The sequence below is a fragment of the Macaca thibetana genome, chromosome 5 (assembly GCF_024542745.1).
Source record: "Macaca thibetana thibetana isolate TM-01 chromosome 5, ASM2454274v1, whole genome shotgun sequence".
Lineage (NCBI taxonomy): Eukaryota > Metazoa > Chordata > Mammalia > Primates > Cercopithecidae > Macaca > Macaca thibetana.
This window is the reverse complement of record NC_065582.1, coordinates 164466612-164493221: the sequence shown is the minus strand read 5'-3', so window position 1 is coordinate 164493221 and position 26610 is coordinate 164466612. Positions and strand designations below refer to the sequence as shown.

Genomic DNA, 26610 nt, shown 5'->3' with positions numbered 1-26610 from the left:
TAACAGCACGAAAATGGACTAACACAGTAAGTTGGTACCAATAGAGTGGGGCGCTGCTGAAAAGATACTCAAAAATGTGGAAGCAACTTTGGAACTGGGTAACAAGTAGAGGTTGGAACAGTTTGATAGCTCAGAAGAAGACAGGAAAATCTGGGAAACTTTGGAACTTCCTAGAGGCTAGTAGGTCCAGGCTGAGGTGGTCTGAGATGGAGATGAGGAACTTGTTGGGAACTAGAGCAAAGGTGACTCTTGTTTTGTCACAGCGAAGAGACTGGCAGCATTTTGCCCCTGCCCTAGAGATTTGTGGAACTTTGAACTTGAGAGAGATGATTTAGGGTATCTGGCAGAAGAAATTTCTAAGCAGCAAAACATTCAAGAGGTGACTTGGGTGCTGTAAAAGGCATTCCGTTTTAGAAGGGAAGCAAAGCATAGAAGTTTGGAAAATTGGCACCTTGACAATGCGATAGAAAAGAAAATCCCATTTTCCAAGGAGAAATTCCAGCAGGCTGCAGAAATTTGCATAAGTAACAAGGAGCTGAATGTTAATCCCCAAGATAATGGTGAAATGTCTCCAGGGCATGTCAGAGGTCTTCATGGCAGCCTCTCCCACCACAGGCCTGGAGGCCTCAGAGAAAAAAAATGGTTTTACAGGCTGGGCCCAGGGTCCATGTGCTGTGTGCAGTCTAGCAACCTGGTGTCCTGCATCCCAGCTGCTCCAGCCATGACTAAAAGGGGCCAAGGTACAGCTTAGGCTGTTGCTTCACAGGGTGCAAGCCCCAAGCTGTGGCAGCTTCCACATAGTGTTGAGATTGTGGGTGCACAGAAGTCAAGAACTGAGGTTTGGAAACCTTCGCCTAGATTTCAGAGGATGTACAGAAATTCCTGAATGTCAGGCAGAAGTTTGCAGCAGGAGTAGGGCTCTCATGGAGAACCTCTGCTAGGGCAGCGCAGAAGGGAAATATAGGGGCGGAGCACCCAGATAAGAGTCCCTACTGGGGCATCAACTAGTGGAGCTGTGAGAAGAGGGCCACCATCCTCCAGACCCTAGAATGACAGATCCACCAACAACTTGCACCGTGCACCTGGGAAAGCCACAGACACTCAATGCCAGCCTATGAAAGCAGGCAGGAGGGAAGCTGTGCCCGGCAAAGCCACAGGGGTAGAGCTGCCCAAGACCATGGGAACCCACCTCTTGCATCAGTGTGACCTGGATGTGAGACATGGAGTCAAAGGAGATCATTTTGGAGCTTTAAGATTTGACTGCTCCACTGTCGTGTGAATAAGTCCCACAAGATCTGATGGTTTTATAAGGGGGTTTATGAGGGGTTTCCCTTTTCACTTGGCTCTCATTCTCTCTTTGCCTGCTGCCATGTAAGACATGACTTTGCTCCTCCTTTGCCTTCTGCCATGATTGTGCGGCCTCCCCAGATGTGCTGAACTGTGAGTCAATTAAACCTCTTTTCTTTATAAATTACTCACTCTCGGGTATGTCATTACTAGCAGCATGAAAACTAACACAATGGGTAAATAATTGTCTTGTTTTTATTAATCTTTCTTAAATATGTGTATGGCTCATACTTATTTCAATGTTTAATATTAGAATGTCTGGGGCCTTTATTTGGAAGTTTAGTGATATTTTTTTGACCAGAAATGATCTCTAGGGATTTTATAAGTCTTATTTACGTCAATTAGCATATGGTCAATTTGGTTTCATTATATATCATTTCACTTAAAGTTGCAGTTTCTAAGAACCTATAGATGACCGCAAGTGAGGGCTTGCTGTGTTGAACACCGTCAAAGCCAAGCAGAAGTATAGCATAGGTATTAATGATAATATTCTCCTATACTTTTCAATTTTCCAATAAAAAGTTCTTAAAAAGTTAACTCCCCCCCAACCTAAAAAAAAAAAAATTAAAGCAACAATAGAAATGGAGATGCTACAGGGGTTCTCAAAGCCAGTGTCAAAGTCATGCTGCCTGAAATATCACCTGAAACTGACTAGAAATTCAAATTCTCTGAACCCACTTAGACCTGCTGAAATGGCAACTGGGAATGGCAAGGAGGGGGAGCTCAGGCAGCAATCTCTGCGTATAATAAATCCAGCAGGTGATTCTGATGTGTGGTCAAGTTTTAGGAATAATGTCCTAGAAAAGCTTAATAATACAGAAAAGTCTGGCAAGTAAGATCAAGAAAAAAAAAGAATACCAAAGAATCATAACCGTCAATACAGAAGCAATGACATTTTAAAATCAATGAAAGAGCCATACATTTGTAAAAATCTATATAAAAACTAGTGTAAAGCACATATTGCACTCACATATTTTAAAACAAGAGACAGTAAGCATGCCAGAAAGCGTCACCAGATCTAATCTTTATATTTAACTTTCCCATCTTATAAAATGAATACGCATACTGTTTTCATAAGAAAAATCACTTTAGTAAATACATAACAGACATTTCTGTTGCCTGACAGACAACCTTTAACTGTTTTTAAAAGGATCCACTAAATGCATCACTTAGATCTGGCAGTTTGATAGCTTTTAATGCCTATTCTGAGACAACAAAGTGCCAGCTTGTGTTGTCCAGGCTCAATCACAGATTAAGAAGCAATTCCCCCACAATACTTTAGCTTTGAAATCACCCATAAAAGAATAACTTTCAGTCATAACACAAAAATCAATTTAATTAATTATTTCTCTAAGCTAGGTGCATTTTAGGATAACTTGGCATAATTTTATGCTGTGGTAATTAACTTAAAATGAAGCCCTTAAGCCTCCTAATTTTTTTTCACTGCTCTAATAAATGGTGAAAGCTATGGTCTGTGGCTCAAATTGCCAGAGAACTGTATGTCAGTCACTGCATCACACGCAATATTATTACATTTATATCTCAATTATTCAATCCTGAATATCTTCCTGTTTCTCGTGCTGACAGTTAGTAAGTTGCCATCACTTGCTTCCAAAGATAATCATAACTTTTCCGTCCTATGTTAACTAGTAAAAGTGACAGCAATCTTCTTCACAATACATTTTTACAGAACTAACTGATGCACTCGTGATTGTTTAAAAGGACTTCCTTCTTAGCTTCTGAGGTCAGAAAAATGTTATATTTAATAACCTAATAAAATTATATTCAAGCTTTGCAACTATTTTGCTAAATTGTTCGCCTTTATTTGTGCACATACACTTTTCAAATTATACAGAGAAAACAGCATCCCAATTTGAAAAATGAAGAATAAGCCCATGGTTAATTAATAACTAATAAAACCATGTCTACTTCCAGTTCAATATGATGTTTCCACCTAAGAACCCGTCAGCACAGCTGACTATTCTTCCACACGCTGGCAAACAGTTCAACATACACCTCTGGACACCACGTTGCTCATGCTGAGGGGTGAGCAAAACAGGGTCACATCATAAACATGTATTCTTCAATGGCGAATGTTCTTCCATGTCCACATTCCAAATGTCATTACAATTATTCTAGTAACTAGAAACATCCTGCTACCAGAAATGACTGCTAATCCTGTGGGCAGCTAACCTGTCATCTTAAGCAACAATGGAGCAGAATATTAATCACAGAGCCAGAATCCAAATGGCCTCTCCCAGTACAAGGAAAATTCACTGCAGGAAAGTGGGCTATGCCCTGGAGACACAATCAAGTATCAGGAGCAGTTATTAGAAAATCATGGTCCCTGAAGTTCAGAAAACAAATGAAATGTTATCCAGCTGACAAGTGAGGTGGCCTATCTGCCTAAGTCCCATTTATACACAATGTATGTATTTTCCTTCCATTAATAACTACATCCTATCAAGTAAAGTGCCTAATGCACTAGGGTCACAGTTCCAAAAACTTATTACCAGAAAGCAAGATACTAATTCTTACATATATTATATACAATATCTTATATATATCTTATATTATATATAAGAATATATCTATATTAGATATATAGATGTATAATATGTAGATATCTATCCTACATATCTAATATAGATATATAAATAAAATATATGGTATTTAAGAATATATCTATATTAGATACATAAATATGTAATATACATATTAGATATATCTAAATATATATTATATATTAGAATATATATGTGATATATAAGTCTGTGTATATGTGATATAAAAATACATTAGAATGATTTAGGAAAACAAGGCTTATTATTTACATTTTAGCAATATTAATGGATCTGAGAAATTCTACATAAAGAAATATGCAGGTTTTGTTTAGCCCAGTGTTTCCCCACAGTTGTGTACAGAGCACTTTTAGAATTGTAAGTCAGGGCCACATTGTATGAGAAGGTGAATGTGATGCTATAGAAAACTCTTATGGATGAGTCAGGGATCTTGGGTTCCGTTTCCAGGCCTGCCCTAACCTAAGTGTGGGCTTCAGTTTACCACTTGCTTGAGGTTCCCTCTACCTCTATAATTCACTTCTTTATAAGTGATTATATCACAAAAGAAATTGTACATATAAAGTTCTCACGAAGCTTTAAACATAAAGCTTAAGAACACAATAATTCTGCCCCTTGAAAATTATTCAAAACATTAATTTGCTGCTCATTCATTCTGTAAACTGTCAGGCATCTGAGCCCAAGATAAGCCATTGTATCCCCTGTGACCTGCACATATATGACCAGATGGCCAGAAGCAAGTGAAGAATCACAAAAGAAGTGAAAATGGCCTGTTCCTTCCTTAACTGATGACATTCCACCACAAAAGAAGTGAAAATGGCTGGTCCCTGCCTTAACTGATGACATTACCTTGTGAAATTCCTTCTCCTGGCTCATCCTGGCTCAAAAGCTCCCCCACTGAGCACCTTGTGACCCCCACCCCTGCCCGCCAGAGAACCACTCCCCTTTGACTGTAATTTTCTTTAACCTACTCAAATCTTATAAAACGGCCCAGGACCCCCCATCTCCCTTTGCTGACTCTCTTTTCGGACTCAGCCCGCCTACACCCAGGTGATTAAAAAGCTTTATTGCTCACCCAAAGCCTGTTTGGTGGTCTCTTCACAGGGACACAAGTGAAATAAACTGTGCTTGTCAATTTTTTCCTCTAAAAAATATCAGGTGGACAAGCGTATCATGGTTTCAATGTGGTCCCGTCAGATTAAAATACGCCACTTTTAGAATTCACTGCATTTTTAAAACTTATATATTCCAATCATTTTGAATTTCAAAAAAGTGCCTAAACATCCTCTCATTTCTCTAGGACACTACAAGGACAATTAAAAGGAATTTACTACAAGATCTGGGTGACTAAAACTCCCGTTACAAAAGATGAGCGCAAGGGTGTGTGGAGAAGAGAAATCCAGCAGGCTGAGCTAAGCAGCCCTGCCTAAGCCACAATGTGGAGGCAGAACACTGCTTTCTCACCAGCGACCTCTGCTATATCTCTGGACCTTAATGTCCAAGAACTGAGAGCTCACCTCTCCTGGTCCCATTAATAAACAGTTCATTATAAGAGAAGAGGCAGAAGTATCTCAACAAAATTCTGGAAATTTAAAAGCGTGCTTTTAGTTCAAATATGACAAACATAATAAACAGGCCTTAAAATAAACAGATTGAACTCTGTCACACTACCAATTGTTGACACTGTGTGCTACAAATCTGAATTTAGAAAAGTACCTCTTTTGATTTTTCCTCTTTGGTAAATCTTCCAAATTTTTCAATCATTTCTGCCACAAATATAACATCCATTTTGTCAGAGAAGTTGGCTGCTTCCACAGTGTAAGCCAGTAACTGTCGAGCTGTTGCCACGGCATTGGTAAGATTGAGAGGCATCTACATTTCAAAGGCAAAAATGATCAACAAAATGGTCATTAGCAAAATGATCAACACAATCCTGACATTTTAACTCTGCATTTCAAAACAGCAATGAATTAAATAACTTTATTATTTACTCATCATGGCCTTCTTAAAATGCTTTACAAATCTAAGAAAACTGGAATTCAATTGAAACTCACTGGAGGGAAATTTTTTCAAGCTTGGAGTGAAATACAATAATACATAAAAATACATGAGGTTAACATGTTGCACCATCTCTCTCTTCTCTGCCTATCCAAATTCTACACATACCTCAATCCCAATTGCTTAATAAAAGCCTTTCCTGAGAATTCCTGCTGGGAGTGATCAGTACCTCCCTTGGAACTCCTACTGCATAAGAGTCCCAACTACTTATTTGGCACTTACCTTTTTTTGCCATGCACTGCCAGTAATGTTTTACATTTGTTTATCTACTGACTCTAACACTGACTTAGCACCTAACATTGCAAAAGGATTTTTACCAGGTGCTAAGGGGCAAAAGAAAATACATTACACAAAAGCCATCTTCCACTTGCTTATAGTCTGGTAAGGTTTAAAAAGATGCATAGAAGCAAAGATAACAAAAAGCACGTGAGTAGTTCAAGTATTCTACGCGATTGCTTTCAACAAAGTGATTATAAAAGGAATCCAAGAGGTGAATTTCAATGTGAATTCGAAGGATGGTTAGGATTCTGTCTGGTGGATACAGGTTTAAAAAGATATTCAAACAAAGGCACAAAGGGAGATGGTGACTGGAAAGGAAGGATTCCGTAGAGGGACTTGACTAGTGGTTAAGACAGACCCGATCCTGAAGACAGTTAAGTCAACCAAAGTAAAAACACCAAATCCTTATGTTTTGCCTAGTATTTAAAAAAAAAAACACCTTATGTATTTGGTGTGAATACCATGTTTTCTCCACAACCCAAGTAAACTTGAAGACTTTCTAGTTACCTGATTAAACATATAAAGAACTCTAGTGACATCATTTGCATATTGGCAGCGAGAATAATCATCATCTGCCCAAAAGCCACCTCTATCACATCTGCGCCAAGCTTTTCTCTCATCCTGTGGGTTGCCGGGATATATCCCACTGCCATGGGTGTTCCGCGTACACTGCAGATATGCAGTAATGCCCGCCAACGTTCTGGGCCATCTAGAGATGAAGACAAAATAGTACAAGAAACTCTAAATGACACAGGTACATAGCAGAGAAAAAAATCAAAGATGAGAACATGTCATGTCAATACACCCCTGACACGGGTCATCAAAACTGGGCTGGGAGAAACCTTTGTTATTTGAGCTCTGTCTCCAAGACTGAGAATGAAATTCAACATGTTTAATGCAGGTTACCGTTGATGCTTATCACAGGAACCACTAAATTACAGTATCAGTCACACCAAAATAGAATTCATTTCAAAAATCACATAAATATATCAAGCAACACTAAACTAAAACTTATTAATGCAGTGGGTATTTAATTGCACAGTATCTTAAGGAGTGTTAAAAGATAATTCATTGATCTATAAACATTTAATTGCTCTATTTTTTAAAATGTAAAGCAATCAAAACTATGAGAAAATAGAAAATCTACCATAACTAGTAAATATCATACTAGGATTATTTGATAAAAGATGTTAAATATAACAAAATTACCAAATATCATATATTTCACTTAAAAGCATGTATTCTAAATAATATTATAGATCAATACTTAATTTACATAAAAGACTTATCCATTGGCAATAATAAATGTTGATTTCCATATATTGATGTCAAGAATCATTTTTATAAGAAGAGCAATGGCGAACTAGCTGAGACAAAGACGTTATTATTGCTTCTTTGCTTTGGATTTAAAAGATTAACACCAAAGGGTTTTCCCACCCTTGAAACACTGAGGTTACAGGCAGGAGGTGACAACTGAACCCATCAGAGACAATGCAAACTGGGTAATAAACGATCTTTCTGCTGCTTCAAAGAATAACATATTTCCCTTTGTTTATATCAACTATAAACTCATTTTTTAAATCCCTGAACATAAATAAGATCAAGTAAATAAGATATTTAAAGATGTTTCAAAGCACCTTTGAAAGTAAAGAGAGTTTAAGGTAAAAGCTGTCGTCTCTTGCAAATCCTAAACTGTCTACTAAAATAAATAAATAAATAACTCCCTTTGCTTACATTAACAGAGCTCAACAAACCCCACCTGGGATTCCATGGCTCCCCAAATTTCAGGCTACCCAACAGCTTTCATTTCCCAAAGTCCTTCTTGCTTGATTTCCAGAAGAACTGAACAAGGGGAGAAAATGAGATATGTGTTTCTTCTAATTATGATGCCTACTGAACCGCCAGTACTGAAAAGTACCTGAGCAATATAAAACCTTCCAAGGTTCATCTATAAAAGGGCCATTGCGGAGGGGGGAGGAGGGGTGAACACAGAAAATACCTTACTTAACCTGTTTGAATTTTGTACTCTTTTACCAGAATATCTCAAATGTTTCCCTAAGGCAATGGCTCTTATACAACAAAACCATTTGTTAAAAATGACTCTGCTTTCAGAGATTCTTAAATCAACAGGTCTGAGACAAAGTTCAAGCACCCCTTTTGTTCCTCTCCATAAGTGATTCTGAAATCATTATTGTCAGGCCTCTGAGTCCAAGTCAGGCCATCGCATCCCCTGTGACTTGCACATACATGCCCAAATGGCCTGAAGTAACTGAAGAATCACAAAAGAAGTACGAATGCCCTGCCCCGCCTTAACTGATGACATTCCACCACAAAAGAAGTGAAAATGGCCGGTCCTTGCCTTAAGTGATGACATTACCTTGTGAAATTCCTTCTCCTGGCTCAATCTGGCTCAAAAATGTCCCCCACTGAGCACCTTGTAACCCCCACTCCTGCCTGTCAGAGAACAACCCCCCTTTGACTATAAATTTCCTTTATCTACCCAAATCCTATAAAACGGCCCCACCCTTATCTCCCTTTGCTGACTCCTCCTGCACCCAGGTGATTAAAAAGCTTTATTGCTCACACAAAGCCTGTGTGGTGGTCTCTTCACACGGGCTCGCATGACAATTATTCTAAAGGGTAGTCCTCAGACATGCACAGTTCTCAAACTTTGTTCCTCAGGATAGGAAACCAATAATGTGTCTTAGACAACAGAAGGATCTGGGGCAAATGAAACTTTTCCCAGTATTTTCCACGCCACTGACCTGAAATCACCTTTGTTGTTTACCACCCTCTCTGGAGGACAGTACTGTGCAGAACTCTCCAACACCACAATATCCACAGTCCTCGTATTATTCCCACGTTTGGTCTGGACATGACAGCCCCAATTTCCAGTAGATCCAGCCTGAATATTAGAAATGGTTAGGGCACTGCATAAAGAAAGATTTTAAAAAGAGAGAAAACAGAATTAGGCAAAAAAGGAGACAATAAGGGGTCTCGATCATTCACTTAGCAAATAGTGTTGAATGCATATTGTGAGGTAAGCACTTGCTACATAAAAATGAATTTAAAAAATGACTCCTTCCTTTACATCTTTCAATGTTGAGGCAAAAAAGGAAAGAGATCTTTAAAATACACGATCAGGGCAGTAAGAGACATATGAATCAAATGCAATGCTATACGATGCATGAGAATTCTCCTTGCAGAAACAGGGAGAGCAGAACACTTTACAGAACAGGAATGGCAAGCTATCCCAGCACTCTGGGTGGCAGGAGTTCAAGACCAGCCTGGCCTTCAAGATCAGCCTGGCGAAACCCCATCTACACTAAAAATATTGTAAAAAGTTAGCCAGGTGTTGTGGCGCACGCTTGTAATCCCAGCTGCTTGGGAGGCTGAGTGAAGCTGGAGGATGGCTTGAACCCAGGAGCCAGAGGTTACAGTGAGCCAAGAGACCACCACTGCACTCCAGCCTGGGTGACAGAGCAAGTCTCTGTCTCACAAAAAAAAAAAAAAAAAAAAAAAAAAAATAGGAATGGCAAGCCCAAAGGCAGAAACATCGTCGTACATTCTTTAGCAAAACTTGAAGAAGTTTCCAAGTCACATCTCCCTTTTCACAGATTCTGAAGAAAACATTCAAATATGAAAAAAGATTATTGCCATGTGTGGTGGCTCACTCCTATAATCCCAGCACTTTGGGAGGCCAAGGCAGGCAGATCACGCGGTCGGGAGATCGAGACCATCCTGGCTAACACGGTGAAACCCCATCATTACTAAAAATACAAAAAATAAGCTGGGCATGGTGGCGGGCGCCTATAGTCCCAGCTACTGGGGGGACTGAGGCAGGAGAATGGCGTGAACCCGGGAGGTGGAGCTTGCAGTGAGCCGAGATTGCGCCACTGCATTCCAGCCCGTGAAACAGAGTGAGACTCCATCTCAAAAAAAAAAAAGAAAAAAGATTATGATTTTACATAATTAAGAAAATGTTTAAGGTAAAATATAAAGGGTTACACTAGAAACAAACCAACTACCTCTCTAAAAAGATTTAGTAAATTACCAATTAATACTTTCACAAAAGGTTTCCATGTTAAGGTATATTTCAATTCATAAAACAGCTGTATTTCTAAATAGCTGTCAGTAAATCTAATTTCCAAGATGAAATCATAATTCTCTTATATAAAACCTATTAATTAAGGAGCAAATGTCAGAGCCTTCAATTAATCTTTATTTCCCCCACAGGACCTAGTATGCATTGCTGTTATGTAGACACAAATGATAAGAAATAATTAGACAGAAAGTATGTATCATTTTAATTAACTTACAAAATTATGTCTTGAAGTAAATACACATTTGTCCAGTCTCCTAAATCATTGATGGCTACAGCAAATTGTTCTAATAAAGGCTTAAGACACTTTTATATTATGAATCATCAAAGATAATGTTCATTGTCTTTACTAAGTTAGAAAAATAAACACACTATAATTAATATTTTTAAAATAGAGTGACACAAAAAAGAGTTTGACATTAAATTTAACTTTGTCCAACATTCTACTTTATAAGGCTTTACTGAACTAGGAAGAAGTATATTTTGGCAATGAAAATCATTCCTTAATCCAGAAGTTCCCAAACACTGTTTTACTTCACAGAACCTTCACTGACATGGTAACTTTTACATGGTGCCCCCCTTCTCAGCTCAAAAAAATACCTATGGTGGTTTCTATTACTAAATTAAATCCCCAAAATGTCTATCTATATTCAAATACTTTAGTAGCCATTTGAAAAAAGTAACACACATAAATTTGAAATAAAATTTTTATTGTCTTCTTAAATAACCACAACTACTTCTTAATGAAATATGTGTGCCTGTTAGACACTCTAAAATTAATCTAACCTCAGACTTGGACCAGACAGTGATGCTCATTTCTTGTTCTACAATGACTTTTACACACAGTACTTGCTTTGTACCACAGTAACCGTCCAAAGTCCAGCATCCCAAAGTATGACACTATAACGGAGTGCTTCTAGTTTTCTTACTACATTTTTCCCCTTCAGTCTCCAAATCTGTAAATGTTTCCTGGATAACTTTTAGCAATACTTTTAATGTCTAAAACCAATCACTGGAATAAAATTTTCAGGAATCCTCAAGGCAGCAAATTTGGAGATTTAAAAAGAAAGAAGTAGCTTCAATTTCAGCTCTTAAGAAAAATGCTGTTTCTTACTGATGAAGAATCAAAGACATGGGGAGATCAATGAAAAATCAATAGAAATCTCAGATTAACCAATACAATAACCACATATTTCTTTTTTCTATTATTCTGGGGCAAAATCTAGGTAAAGAACTGTCTCGGTCTTCACATGAAAGATTTTCACATTAGTCTAATGTCCCTACCAAAAAAAATGTTAGGCTAACTTGCTATCCTTAGAATTAACTTTTTTTTGCATTGCTATACATAATTTAAATTTAAGCATGACTTGCATAAATAGACTTATACAGTAAATCTACTTACTTTATAGTCAAATAATTTAGAGTTCTAAATTAATCAAAGCTCTTTTACAATGAAAATGGTTCTACTTTTAAAACTTTACTGTTGAATTATACATCAATTATTGTCTGTTTATACAATAAACTGCTTAGTGTACAATGTGATGAATTCTGACATATGTATAGGCATGCGAAATTATCACTACAGTAAAACTAGTGTAAATATATCATTTCCAACGATTAATCTTATCCCCTAATAAGGGAATTCTGCTTCCAGTAATCACTGAGTAGCTCATATTAAATCACCCTTTCCACAGCTAACAATTATATGTCCCTGACAAATTATAAAATTACAATCATTTGAACACATGAAGATTGATCAAAAGCAGGCAATAACAGAAGAGGAGTTGATATGAGAAACAAGGGTTTTTGGCACTGGGAAGTAACTGGGAGAATTTTTTTTAACGGCTTTTGCCCAAGGGTAGGCCTCACTCAAATAGAAACTTACAATCTTATTGACTTAAAAAATTAGAAGACAGAGGTAGAAAGAAGTCAGGCTGGAAGCCCAAACTACTATGCATAAAATGCACCAAAGTCTCTTACTGATCCTGAACTACACTTGCAGGTAGGGCAGAAACCAAGACTTTAGCTTCTGCCTACCGGAGAGGACAAAGCTAGGAGTTAGTTCAGCCAAGCTAACTGCCTGAACAAACAAAAGTTAGCTCTCTTCAGGGGAATACAACAGAATCCAGAGTCAGAGGTCAGCAGACTTTTTCTTCAATGGCCAGACAGTAAATATTTCAGGCTTTGCTGGCTACGAAGCAATACTAAGAATATTATATAGGTAATTATGTAACCATCTGAAATGTAACCATTTCAAATATAAATAACATTCTTAGTTTATGGGCTCAGCAGGCCAGATTTGGTTCATAGGCTATACTTTGCCAACCTCTCCTCCACAGCAATTCATTCATAATGTCGAGTCTATAACCCAAAACTGTCAGACACATAAACAATATTTTTTTAAAAAGAAGAAAATATGAACCATATTTAACAGCAAAGCAGCCAGTAGCAATAACCACAAGATGGCCCACATGTTGGAATTAGTAGGAAAGGATTTAAAAGCATCTACTCTAAATGTTGTAAGATATAAATGAAAATGTGCTTCTAGTAGACAAGAAATCTCAAGAAAAATTATAAAATAGCCGACTGCATAAGTCTTGAATCTCAACTCAGAGAACCCCTGAGATTTGAATGTCAACTCAGAACCTTTAGTTTTTCAGTAATATTTCATAGCACTCCTACGAGTTTGCTGTGATGTTACCCTAGGAGGCCCTGGCAGAGAGTTTGACAACTGTAGCTCTACTGAAATAAAAATATAAGCCAAGTTCTAGGTAGGTGGAAAGAAAGAAGAAAGTGAGCAGAAAACTCAACGTCTATAGGTAAAAATTTTACCAAAGTAAAATATCTGGTAAGTGATAATATCATATATATTCTTAGTCTATTATACTTTATAAAGTTCATTTGAATTATTTTGGTATTCACACCAATCATGAGGTTGATAGTTCAGAGGTTATATTCTTTGAAACTAGTAGGTGGAGAAGGTAAATACCTTAAAATATTGTATCAGTCAATATTTTGACTAGAGTCAATATCAGGTGGTTACTAAAAGAGAAAATATAAGTTTAGCAGCAGGAAATAGTTGGAAATTAGGTTTAGCACTAAAAGTTTACATTTTTCCTCCAAAGACTTTTAAAAAGTCTCCAATTTCTGAAGTTTCTCTTTGAAATTAAGCCTTTTCTTTAAAAACTGGATGAAAAGATGGCTATTTAATTTTAGAAGATGAATAAGAACCAGGAAAAGGAAATGCCAGATGTTTGCATTTTTAAATACAAGAAGATGAAATATTAATTCAAATTCCACTAAACATTGCAACTCCAAAAGGATAAATAAAATATACAAGCACAATTCTTCATTAAAAAAAAAAAAAAAAAGTTTACCTTGCAATCAAGGAGCAGTTGTGAATCATGTTCTTTTCAACAAAAATACCTTGCGATTCATCAGTTTCAACTATTCTCCCGTCCTGATACCACAACACTTGCATGTCCTGATCAATATACGAAGCCATGCACTGGAAAGGAAGGCTGTCTCCTTCAAACACAACTTGGCGATGAGATGGAGTCATGTAGAAAGATGGCAATTCAAGTGGAGGGTCTAGAGACAGTCAAAGATTCAGGAAACAAATATTATTTCCAAATGCCATAATTAAAAGTTACAGAAATTCTAGGTAAAATTATAAAAACAGAACAACAAATATTCCTCAGTAACCAGCATGCTAATGCTAACATCAACCAGGCTGCTACTGAGTTTAGTGATAACAGATAAAAACGAAATTTAAAAGAAACAATTTCATACTCAGTTCTGACATTTAGAGTTATTCCTCTTCAGTGGCATCACAAGAGTATCAGATGATTATAGAAATGAACTAAAAGAACAAGCTGTGCTCTAGAAAATGGCATCAGTGATAAGTAAATGCTGATATTTACAACTTTAAAATACACTTTGGAGACTACATTACCTTTGATTACAACACAGGTTTTTGGCTGTAAAACTAATGCATGTTCATTGCAGAAAAATCAGAACATTTAAAGAAAACAAGAAAAACCAGTATTTTAAGATCCCATATAGTGTAAACAGTTTTTAATCAGATTTTTCCTTTCAGTCAGAAAAATATTTTAAATATATGTACAAAAATGTACACAAATGACATTGATTCATTAAAAGACTTTTAAATATGTAGTCCATTTTTCTAACACGACAATTCTACTTTTAGCAGTAGTGTATCCTAAATAGAAAATATGCAAAAATGCATACAAAGAAATTAGTCCTTCCATTATTTATGAAGCAAGAAATTATTAACGAGCTAAATATGCTATAACAGAGAAGTTGTTAACTATGGCTTCATCTATACAATGGGTTGATATGCATCTATTTTAAATAAGAAAATACGTTTACATTAATTCAACTTTAAAAAGGTTATAAAATATCATTAGAGTATAACGATATTTTTGTTAAAAAATAGAAAAAAGTCATAGAAGATGATACAAAAAGGTCTTAACACTAGCTATCTTTCAGTCATGAACATAAACATGGTCTTTGTTTCTCTGTTTTTATTTCCTTTGCACAAATCTTAATTTTCATTCAGTGAGCGTATTTTACTTGTGACACAACAACAATAATAAAGAGAAAAGGAAAAAAATATGATACATTATTTCCAAACAAAGACTAAACGGGGACCTCCCCCCACCATTTTAGGACTGTTTTTGTTTTATGGGGTTGTGTGTGTAGGTGTGTTTTTTTGTGTGTTTTTCATTTAACACGTGGCAAATATGTTATTTCCCTCATTTCCTCAGATATTCTTCAAAATCATGATTTTCAACAGTTGCATTTACTGAATGGGTATGTCACAAGTAATTAAACCAATCCCCTATTTTTGAGAATGTAAGATATGCTTATACACAGAGTCTGAAGATTTACATACAAAGCTGATCATTTCCTAAGAATTAACTGTAAGATAATTACTAGATCTAACTGTATCCGTTTTTTGTTTTTTTTTTTTTCTTTTTGAGATGGAGTTTCACTTTTTTCACCCATGCTGGAGTGCAATGGCGCGAGCTCCGCTCACTGAAACCTCCACCTCCAGGATTTAAGCAATTCTCCTGCCTCAGCCTCCCAAATAGCTGGGACTACAGTCGCCTGCCACCATGCTCAGCTAATTTTTGTAGTTTTAGTAGAGACAGGGTTTCACCATGTTGTCCAAGCTAGTCTCAAACTCCTGACCTCAGGTGATCTGCTGGGATTACAGGTGTGAGCCACTATGCCCTGCCTGTATCAGTCTTTTAAGAACATTGAAACATGTTGCTTCAAAAAGACTGTATCATTCACATTCCCATCCACACACAGGATGTGTGCATCCTGAGATTGTGTTACTACAAATTCATGAGTTGCCAACTGATGGAAAATCTGAAAATCTATTCTTTGAAATTGGTTTGCATAAAGAAAGTTGATGTGAACCTAAAAACAGCTACTACCTTAAAGACCAATTGAAAAAAAAAAGGTCGTTTAATCTAGCTGGCTTAATTGTTGGCATAAAGTAAATATTATCAAATTCATAATGATTAATGGCTGCATACTAGTTCTGTCCAAGTATAAAGAGAATCTTACAATTTGTCAAGAAAAGCATGGTAGAAAGTCAAAATATGGCAAATGCTTTCTCAGTTTGGATTTCTCCCTTACCGCATGTCAACAGCTCCTGCTTCACGCCTGTGACTGGTTGGGCCTGCAGTGACTTAGGATAAACACACCTGGTATCCCGTACTGTGATGTTCCTCTCCTTTACCCAGCGATGCATCCACAGTATGTTACAGTCACACAAAAGATACTCAGTCTGGAATTCCCTGTAACATGTAAACACAACTTAAGAGATTATAGTGAATAAAATTAAATAGCACTTTTGTTTTATATTAGGTTACGTTTCTGGTGGCAAGCACAATACTGTTCACCCATACCACGCCTAAAGCACATTTCGTTGGCTAGCTACAGTTTCTCTCCAAGGAGCTGAATTGCAGAGTTTTGGACCCCAACACTGTTCTTGCTGGTCCCTAGTTTCTGCTTTGGATGAAATCTGGTAGGCAAACAAAGACTCTTTGGCAGATATCCCTCTTCTAGGCAACAAGCTACTGAACACCAGGGTTCTCTAGAATACCAAATCCCATTCCTTTTTGTCTAACAAGCTTCTACCCATTTATCATGAAGTGTGTGGCATTAATATTAGATCTTGAAGCCATCCCCAATTTTCCAGCATCATTATCACATTCTTGTCCTAAATGCCTACCAACTCTGCTGATTTTGACAATGAAACAGCAACCTAAAGCAATATGGATTGTTTTCTGTGACTATATTCTGTATTTCTAACCAGACTGTGAGCTCCCCTAGGGTAGGAACTGTTTCTGACCCCTTTCTGCTATGCACCAAGTGACACCATAGATATGTACAAATGTAAGAGATAAAGACCCAACAAATCAAAAGCATACAAATAAGAATGTCTCAGCTTTGATACAAAAGATAGTAATGAAATGTCTTCATTTGAGGCAAAAACCTTTATAATTTGGCACTTGGGCATGAGAAGAAGAAAGGATAAACAGAGCTGAGATATAAGCACAAATCTCTTAAATACTATAATTACTAAGTGCTGACTATTCATGTGCCACACATTTGCTAAGTCCAGCTAATAACAATAAATGCAGGACCCTGTTCCTGCCAATATGGGGGGCAACATATAATAGAAGAATCAAAATGTAAACATAGCTAAAATAGAATGCAATATGTTCTATAAAAATAAATCAACAAAGTGCAATAATGTTTAAGTGTGTATGCTTCTAACACAGCTAGAGTGTTGGCTCAGGGTTCACCTCGTTAGTTTTGGCAAAAAAGAGTAAGGAAAAAAGAAAAGGGATCTGATGGAATACAGCACAGAAAATAAATTTAAACAACACCAGGAGGAGGATGTGACAGACTCCTAATTTCTAAGCACCACCTTCTGGTCAGTTCCTAACACTACCAGGTAAAAAAAATACTGGCAATTTCTCCCATTTGGGAGATGAAAATACTTCCCATGCTCCTGCTACCCAGGGTCTCAAAACCCAGACTAGCTTTTGTCTTTTTTATTTCCTAATCTTTGCAGAAAAGGCTGACCTGAGCCCACTAAATATGCCAAAAGTAGATGTTTCTGCTCAAAGGTAGTCTTCTGGATAAGAATGGTAAGGGTGCCAAAAAGAGAAAGAAGATGGAGTATGAGCCAAAGTGACTTCAGAAGTACATACACATGCCTGCTATGATGGTGAGAAGCTGGCTGGGGCTCCTAATAGCTATTAGCTACATCCCAAGGAAGATTCCTAAATGAGATTTAAATGACAGGTGTAGGAATGGAAGGGAGATGAGAGGAGAAGTCAGAGTACATGGAAGAGAGGAATCAGGAGAGAAAAATTCATTCCCTGGAAGAAAAACACTCAATCCCATAAATTACTCAATGAAAACCTGAAAAACATTACATTTAACTGTAATTCCAATAAAATTAGGATAATTTATAGTCTGAGATATGTTAAGGTTTATCTGAAAATAGCTACTTTCAAAATAACTTCTATGCAATCTCTCTGTTAACAAAACCATCTGAAAAAAAAAAAATCAACCAATTCTAAAGCTACAAGAAACTGTGTAAATCAGAACTTAAACTGATTTCATAAAGCAGGCATTCGAAATAAACATCCCTAGAAACATCAGTAATAAGCTGTAAATTTGATTTTAAGTGGGAGATGGGGGGTGGGTTTACAGGATAAAATTAAATTCCTAAAGTATAAAATATTCTTACAAATTCTTCATAGGAAGGGATATTTTATACTTTGGAAATTTAATTAGTCAAACAATGCAACGTTTTATGATTTGAAAAAAAAGTCAAAAAGAAAAAATTACCAGTTTACTTACTCTAAATATAGATTAGAGTAATATGTTATCCTAAGGAGAAAACAGTTGTCCTAGTCTAAATCACACTATTTAGGCTTACTGTATGTTTTCTAACGTGAATGCAAGCTCTCAAATGAGATTCTAACTTGACAAGATTGTCCTTATAAAGTCTCTGAAACCACATAATAAATGTTTTTAATTTTCAAAGACATGAAAATCAAAAAACAGAGAAAAAAATTTTTTACTTACAAAGACCGTAATGAAGCAAGATAATCAAAAGTTCCTTGAGATAATGAAGAAAACAAATTCCCCGAAAGGTTTCTGAAAGACAGAAAACAATTCCACTTTTAAAAATACAACTATCTATCATTTTATCCTATTCTGTATTTTCTAAAGCATCCTACAGTCATTAAATAATGTTACAAAGAAGTCATGAAAGTATCAATGCTTACAAAGAGGGAGTGATTAGCAAATACTTCCTCCAAGGTTGAAGAAGAAAATTATTCTCCATCTTATACAAAGTAGTAAATACAATTATTAAAAACACATTAATGCTAGGTAAGAATTTTTCTGTCAAATATCAGGTGAACCTAAAAGGTACCCTACTGAATTCCCACTAGAATTACTCTAAGTGTTCACTCGCATCGAATTTAAGAAAGCAGCAAATAAAAATGTAAAAACAAATAGAAAATAAATAATTAAAACTTTAAAAGTAACAAAAGGAAAAGGATGGCCTCAATGACCAGCAGCAGTAGCGTACTAAACATGACCGAAAATCATGAGGAGAGCGGGATGAGTTCAGGGCTTAATATAAGAGACTGGGGATAGAACTCCATGTTGCTCTTGGGCAAATCACTTCTCTAGTCTATCCTGTGTCAGTAGGCTTCAATACATAACCTGAGTCTTGCAGCGTTCTGAATGAATGGAACTCAGAAACCCCTATTCTACAATGTGAGTAGTTTGTTACACCCAAAACAATTTGACCAAAGTATTTCTTCCATACTGGACTATGAGCTCTGGAGCTGGGTGGAGGAGGGCCTGTGTCTGTGTGCACTTCCGTGTACACCAGTAACATGCTGGAGTATAAATGGTGCTCAATAACTGCTCATTGCTCAGGATGTACACCTCACCTTCAGGGGACTTCTAATGTTAAAATGAGACTGAGTGCTCTGGGAAAATCGCATATGGCCAATCACCACCAGATCTGTTCTATGCCTGCTGTGGTATCAAGAACAGGCAGAATTGAGACGTAGAGTTCTAGAAGTGAGGTGGGGGGTGGAACACAGCAGAGGATGGGATAGAAATCTGGAGTCCTGAAACTTCTCTGGAAGCTGGGCTGAATCCTTCATATGTGGGAGAGAGCGACCATCGGGTAGATGGATTTCCAAGTGGAGTTGGAGAAGAGAACTGATCAGGGAGGGGTCAGCTGTTCCTGGGACACCAGTAGCAACATATTCCTGGATGGGAAGACCTGATATCACACAAGGGCCAACACTTTACAAATTAACCTACAATGACCTTCAGCAAGAACAACACTGGATTGGTTTTTATATTTTATAATTTTTTTGTAAGAAAAAGGCTGGATTCAATGATTCTCATAGAAGAAGTACCTAGAAACTTAAACAGAAAAGAGTATTTTCAAATTGAAAGGAGGAAAGGGATGTCTTTTTGCTTTTTTTTTTTTTTGGCCTATCAGAGCAGATACCAAATGTGAATTGTGAGAAAGGTATGCCCATGGCAGTATAAATCATAATAACATTTTAAGAAAATAAAAAATAAAAATCATTTTGGCTGGGCGCAGTGGCTCACGTCGATAATCCCAGCACTTTGGGAGGGCCGAGGCAGGTGGATCACCTGAGGTCAGGAGTTTGAGACCAGCCTGGCCAAAATGGTGAAACCCCGTCTCTACTAAAACTACAAAATTAGCTGGGTGTGGTGGCGTGTGCTTGTAATCCCAGCTACTCAGGTGGCTGAGACGCCAGAATGACTTGAACCCAGGAGGCAGAGGTTGCAGTGAGCCGGGACTGCACCACTGCACTCCAACCTGAGCAAGAGTGAGACTCCATCTCAAAAAAAAAATTTTTTTAAGAAAGTAACTTAGATGGAATTATAATCAACAACTGTGTATGTTATGAAAGTATCCCATTTTAATTATATGATTACTGGAATATGTTTAAAATAATGAAAGCTAGAAGACAAGACACGGTAGGTAAAACTGAAGTGCTGAGACAGGGCAATGGGTACACACACATTCCTTGTATGTACAATTGTCTCCAATTTTCTTTAAATGTTTGCAAGGTTCCGTAACAATAAGTTAGAAATAAATATCTATCCTACAAATGTAGGACTTACATATAAAGAAAAGAATTGGGCCAGGTGCAGTGGCCCACACCTGTAATCCAGCGATTTGGGAGGCCAAGGCAGATTGTCTGAGGTCAGGAGTTTGAGACCAGCCTGGCCAATATGGTGAAATCCCATCTCTACTAAAAATACAAAAATTAGCCGGGTTGATGGTATGTGCCGATAGTCCTTGCTACTTGGGAGGCTAAGGTGGGAGAATCGCTTAGAACCTGGGAAGCGGAGGTGACAGTGAACCAAGATGGTACCACTGCACTCCAGCCTGGGTAACAGAGGGAAACTTTGTCTCCAAAAAAAAAAAAAAAAAAAAAGAATTGCATCTTACAGCAATCACTAGGTTCTAATATGCATATTATTAGATATTTCCCTTGGAAATCACAAAGGAAAGAATCACATTAGAGAAGGACATGGCATTTTCTCAGGAAATTCCAACGCAAACCAATTTTTCCTTGAGTGTTGGAACAGACTGCTATTTGTACAGCTTGAACACAAGTGAAGTAAGTAGCTTGGATTTGGGGGCCATAAACAATGACACATATTTTAAAACATTACAATCACAGTCTAGCTCTGAGATGCTCACCAAATACATACGTAAATAAATAAAACTAAAAGGGAGTTGAGAATGACAAGAGCAAAGCCACTGCTCCCCTATCATAATAAGCTCGTAGAAAGGAGCAGCAGGTGAGTTACCCACCCACTCCACCCTTTATGCTGTTCTTTTATTTTTTATTTTTTATTTTTTTGAGACAAGTCTCACTCTATTGCCCAGGATGAAGAGCAGTGGATGGAGTACAGTGGCTCACTGCAACCTCTGCCTCCCGGGTTCAAGTGGATTCTCATGCCTCAGCCTCCAGAGTAGCTGGGATTACAGGTACATGCCACCAGGCCTGGCTAACTTTTTTATTTTTAGTAGGGACGAGGTTTCATCATGTTGGCCAGGCTGGTCTCGAACTCCTGACCTCAAGTGATCCACTCACCTCAGCCTTCCAAAGTGCTGGGATTACAGGCATGAGCCACTGTGACTGGCCATTGTTGTTTCTTACTCTCACTTAATTTGACTTTATTTACTTATTTTTTGCTAACTAGATACATTTGAATTCCTAACAGTTACATGTGTATATGATGCATCATCTATTATACAGAAGCCTCTATTAGGGCAGATTTGGTAAAGGAGGGGAAAATGCAATTAAATGCAATCTCCATCTACAGAGGAATGACTAAGTTACAATCCGTTCTATACCTAGAATATTCTGTAGCCAATGACAAGCATGAACTAAATCAACATGTGCTCTATTAAAAAGATGTTAATATGTTGGTAAATTATTTTTAAACTGAGTTGCCAGGTACAGAGCATTTTTAAAGCCCTGTATGTGTGTCTACGCATTTCTGAGTATAACAGAAGAAAAAAAAAAAATATATATATATATATACACACACACACACAGCAGATCATTCATACAAGTTATCTCAGGATGATGCAACTGAAATGATGAAAAGAGATCTAATTTTTCCTTCATATGATTTTATTACTCGATAACAACCACTTTTTTGTATAAAGGAAGTTCTTTATACAAACATATTAGTTGTATATATGTATTTATATACAAATGCACACACATGTTTGCATATAAAGGAAATTGTAAAGGGTAGTTCTTACAAATACATATATTTCTGATAGGGAAATATTAAAAGTATAATTCTTGAGGAAAAAATACAGGTATTAGATTGCCCATAAAGAACAACTTGAAAAAATTTTGGTCTGTAGATCTCCTGACAGAGATTTTGGTCTGTAGATCTCCTGACATTTCTCTGCAAATTAACTTCCTAAGTGAAGGACACACGCTTCACAGAAGTCCATTATTGGCTCCCCGTTTGGTCTGCCAGTTACGTCCACCGTTACAGTGGGACAGAGTGAGAACCTTTGCAAGTAGGACTATACTGCTCTGAGATAGTTCAAGAGAATTTCTCCATCAGCAAAGGCAGAGATCAATATATAGAATTAATCAATTTTACACCCCCACTCCACCCATGTCTACTAAGGTCTCTGACACACTTAAAGAAAGGGTAGTTTTTTCAAAAAAATGAATTCATAAATTTCCAAAGCCAAGACTCGATCAAAAATGATAAGAAATCTGGCTGAGAATGCCTAGGCTGTTCACCAAGTTCTCATCAACCTTTAGCCAAGGAAGTTGGCTAAGGGACCCACTCAGTTTGAGGTCCCTAGTTCAAGAGTTACCAGAGGAAACAGAACAGTGATCCACTCTAGAATTCCTTCTTTTTGTATACCTTCTCTTTCAGGTGGGAAACAGTAAGAGGAAAATCTCTGATTCCTAATCTAAGGAATGCACTGCATGCTCCATTCCTAATCATATTCTCTTTTCCACTCACTGGACTGAGAAAATGCCATTCTCTACATCTGAAATATGAGCTGTTATCAGCCTTCACAACCCGCATATGGCCTGGCTCAAGAGCTCAAAAATCTGGGGACAGCAGCAGCCCATGCAAAACACTTAATGTTCCTGATCCACAGCTCTAGACCTGTGCCAACCCAAATTATGATAAGCAATGTCACTGCAATACAATGCCGAGTGGTAAGAAGTTTCCTTAATTGCCATGTTGTTCTTTACAAAGTATTTAAAAGATGGAGGCCAGGTATATTGCTGTATATGCCACAGACTGCTCCATTTAGGAGATCCACAATAGGAATGATAGACAGTGGAGGGTCACACGCATGAGGGCGTGGGAGGAAGGTGGATGATGAGAAATTACTTAATGGGTATAATGTACATTATTCAGGTGATGGATACCTAAAAGCCCTGACTTGACCACCATGGAATCTATGCCTGTAACAAAACTGCACCTGTACCCCAGAAATCTATATAAAAATAAAAGTAAATCAAATTTAAAGGCCACTATCATCTATTATTACATGAACTATAAGATTATCTCAATCAAATCTCAAAGTGGGAAGCTTGGCAATGTTATTTTCATGTTCTAATGTTTTACCTGGATGATGTTCATTGTGTTCCGTGATGTATAAATTCTCACAACAAGTATAAGATAATTGGTAAAAATGTAAGAGACCACCCAAGTTCTAAACCTACCAAACTTTTAGTTCTTGACGAAGGAGGCAAAGGAAATACTAAGAAAACAGCAACCTGCCCTAACAGAAGCTCTGTCCCACCCAGCTCTTTTGCCTAAAGAACATGTGCTGATGTGTCAAATCCCTAGCCAGAGCTAGAAATCAATCTAAAACTAAAATCAACAAAATAGTAGACTCCAGTTTACTATTTTTTTTTTCATTACTTCGGTCATAGCTGTCCAAAAAATGTAACAAAAGTCTCCTTCACAGATGTATGATTTTGTTAATTCTAACGCAGTCCTCAAAAGTAAAAATACAGCCAGGCACTGTGGCTCACACCTGTAATCCCAGCACTTTGGGAGGCTGGGGCGGGTGGATCACGAGGTCAGGAATCTAAGACCAGCCTGGCCAAGACGGCGAAACCCCATCTCTACTAAAAATACCAAAAAATTAGCCAGCAGTGGTGGCGGGCACCTGTAATCCCAGCTACTCACAAGGCTGAGGCAGAGAATGGCGTGAACCCGGGAGGCAGAGGTTGCAGTGAGCCGAGATTGTGTCACTGCACTCCAGCCTGGGCGACAAAGCGAGACTCCATCTCAAAAAAAAAAAAAAAAAAAGTAAAAATACAAAATTCTCAAGAAGAGATTTTAAAAAGCACTGAGATAGAAATGTTTGCAAGGCAGTTACAAAGGAGTTAAGAAGCAATTAATTTAACTAACTTCCAGTCATGAGTAAAGCTGCACACTAAATCAATCTTTTATTGAAAAACAAAAATCAGGCCATATACCTTTCCCTGAAAATGAAAGGACACACTGAAAACAGCTACAAATTTCCTGTGCGGCAGGAACATTCTGTTCTACTCTAGTAACTGATCTGAAGTCTCTTCCCTTACTGTATAGATGAAAGAATCTCATCATTTAAGCTCCTAATTGTTTTTTCAAAGGTAACATGAAATACAAGACACATTCTAAAAAGCTACAGGGAGAAAGAACCACAAGTAGACAACCCTTACACTGACGTCCACTCCACATCTAGCATTTCATGCGGAACCCTATTCCCAGCCGGCTTGTCTCTAAAATACGATTTCGTGCCATTTTCCAACATAAATATCTTTAGTGGCTTCCTATTGTTTAATCAGTTCTAAGCCCCAATCTGCTTTTCATACATTTCAAAATAAAGCTCTATTATAAATAATCAGCCTTATGTATAATTACTCCCAAACAGAACTTTTATTACTTTTTTTTATTTTTTTTAAACAGAGTCTTGGCCTGTCACCAAGAGCTGGAGTGCAGCGGCGCAATCTTGGCTCACTGCAACCTCTGCCTCCCGGGTTCAAGCAATTCTCATGCCTCAGCCTCCTGAGAGGCTGGGACTACAGGCATGTGCCACCACACCCGGCTAATTTTTGTACTTTTAGTAGAGATGGGGTTTTACCATGTTGGCCAGGCTGGTCTCCAACTCCTGACCTCCAGTGAGCTGTCTGCCTCAGCCTCCCAAAGTGCTGGGATTACAGGCGTGAGCCACCGTGCCTGGCTTAAAACTTCTTTTTTTAAAAAAGATATAAACATACTTGATGACTTATACAAAGTTCTTCCACATTTATATTCTATATAAATTATAATAAACAGATATATATAACTTAAATTTTAAATAATCATTGTAACTTTGAGCTACTATTAATCCTACTTTGTAGGTGAAAAACAGAAAAGTCAAACAACTCACCCCAAATCACACGGTCAGAGGCACAATTCAAATGGTTATTTTACTCCAAGTCCACCAGGCCTCTCCTTGACAAATGGCCTTGTTCTCATTCCCACCTTCATGTATCATTGGTTTGGCTTCTTTTCCTTTCTAACTATCCAGATCTGTGCAAATCATCTGGGCCATCAGCGCACATCAGCTCAAATTTTCCCAGACTAGCAAAGCTTTTGATCATACCTCTCAGCATGAATGTGCTCTCTGCTGCATGTACTACACTGTGTTATGTGGTGTGTGTACCCATGTGTCTGTGTGCGCACATGTGTCCGTGTGTGGTGTGGTAAGGTACCATTATATTCTGAGATTACACCCCCATGATTAAATTGTGAGCTCCCTGTCCCTTACGGCTTCTAAAACCCCTACAGTTGCTACTTATAATTAAATATATCATAAGTTTCATACATATTTAGGTACTGGCTCAAATGCTTCCTTATCTTTTAATGGGAAAGAAAAGATGTACTTACAGCCGAACCAGATTGGTGAGTCCTCGAAATATGTCTGCATTCAGACATCCTATTCGATTGTTTGTCAGATCCCTAAGGAGAAGGGTGGAAAAGTGTCTTCAATTAGATCTCTTGGTTAATGAAGGTCTCATGCATTCAGTATTCAAGAACAGCATCCAGGTATCGCACAAGACCTTTATTCTAGCATCTTTGAGATATTTACTCTACTCAAGTGAGATAAGGATAGCAGTGAGGCCGAAAATGATCCTTGCTTTCACTTACTGCTGGCACGCACAGACTAATGCTGCTCAATTATGGTGCCCTCTATATTTCAAGTACTTACTCTTGCAAAATTACTCAAGATAAAATTGGAGTAGTAAAAATGAGACTCAAACTATCTTGCTGCCCGCAATACAATTCCTTAGATGACCTACACAGTTAATGATGCTGGGGCAGTTGGAGAACTGAGCCCAAACTCAGCCAGTAAATAACAGATAATGGATAAAAGGGCAAATTATTACAATGATGGAACTTTTGTTTCCTGAGGAACATCTGCAAATACCATTTTCTGACTTCACTCCTTAAATACTCAGAAGTTTCAACTATAATGGAAAAAAAAAAACCATGTTAGCTTTCAGTTTACAGATCTATCATTCAGACTCTAAGCCAAATTACTTTAACAATATCTATGATATGGCCCAATTATTT

At 37.5% G+C, this 26610-nt stretch overlaps 1 protein-coding gene across 1 annotated transcript in view; it reads right to left on the bottom strand.

The window, feature by feature from the left end:
• Nucleotides 1–26610, bottom strand: part of ADGRA3 (adhesion G protein-coupled receptor A3) — a 130525-nt gene that overhangs the window by 43006 nt on the left and 60909 nt on the right. The window contains exons 4-10 of the mRNA XM_050791113.1: nucleotides 25924–25995; nucleotides 18511–18582; nucleotides 16039–16199; nucleotides 13743–13956; nucleotides 9029–9193; nucleotides 6771–6972; nucleotides 5643–5798 (exon numbers count right to left, since the gene is read on the bottom strand). Coding sequence (XP_050647070.1) covers nucleotides 5643–5798; nucleotides 6771–6972; nucleotides 9029–9193; nucleotides 13743–13956; nucleotides 16039–16199; nucleotides 18511–18582; nucleotides 25924–25995 — 1042 coding nt within the window. The remainder of the gene's footprint in view (nucleotides 1–5642; nucleotides 5799–6770; nucleotides 6973–9028; nucleotides 9194–13742; nucleotides 13957–16038; nucleotides 16200–18510; nucleotides 18583–25923; nucleotides 25996–26610) is intronic.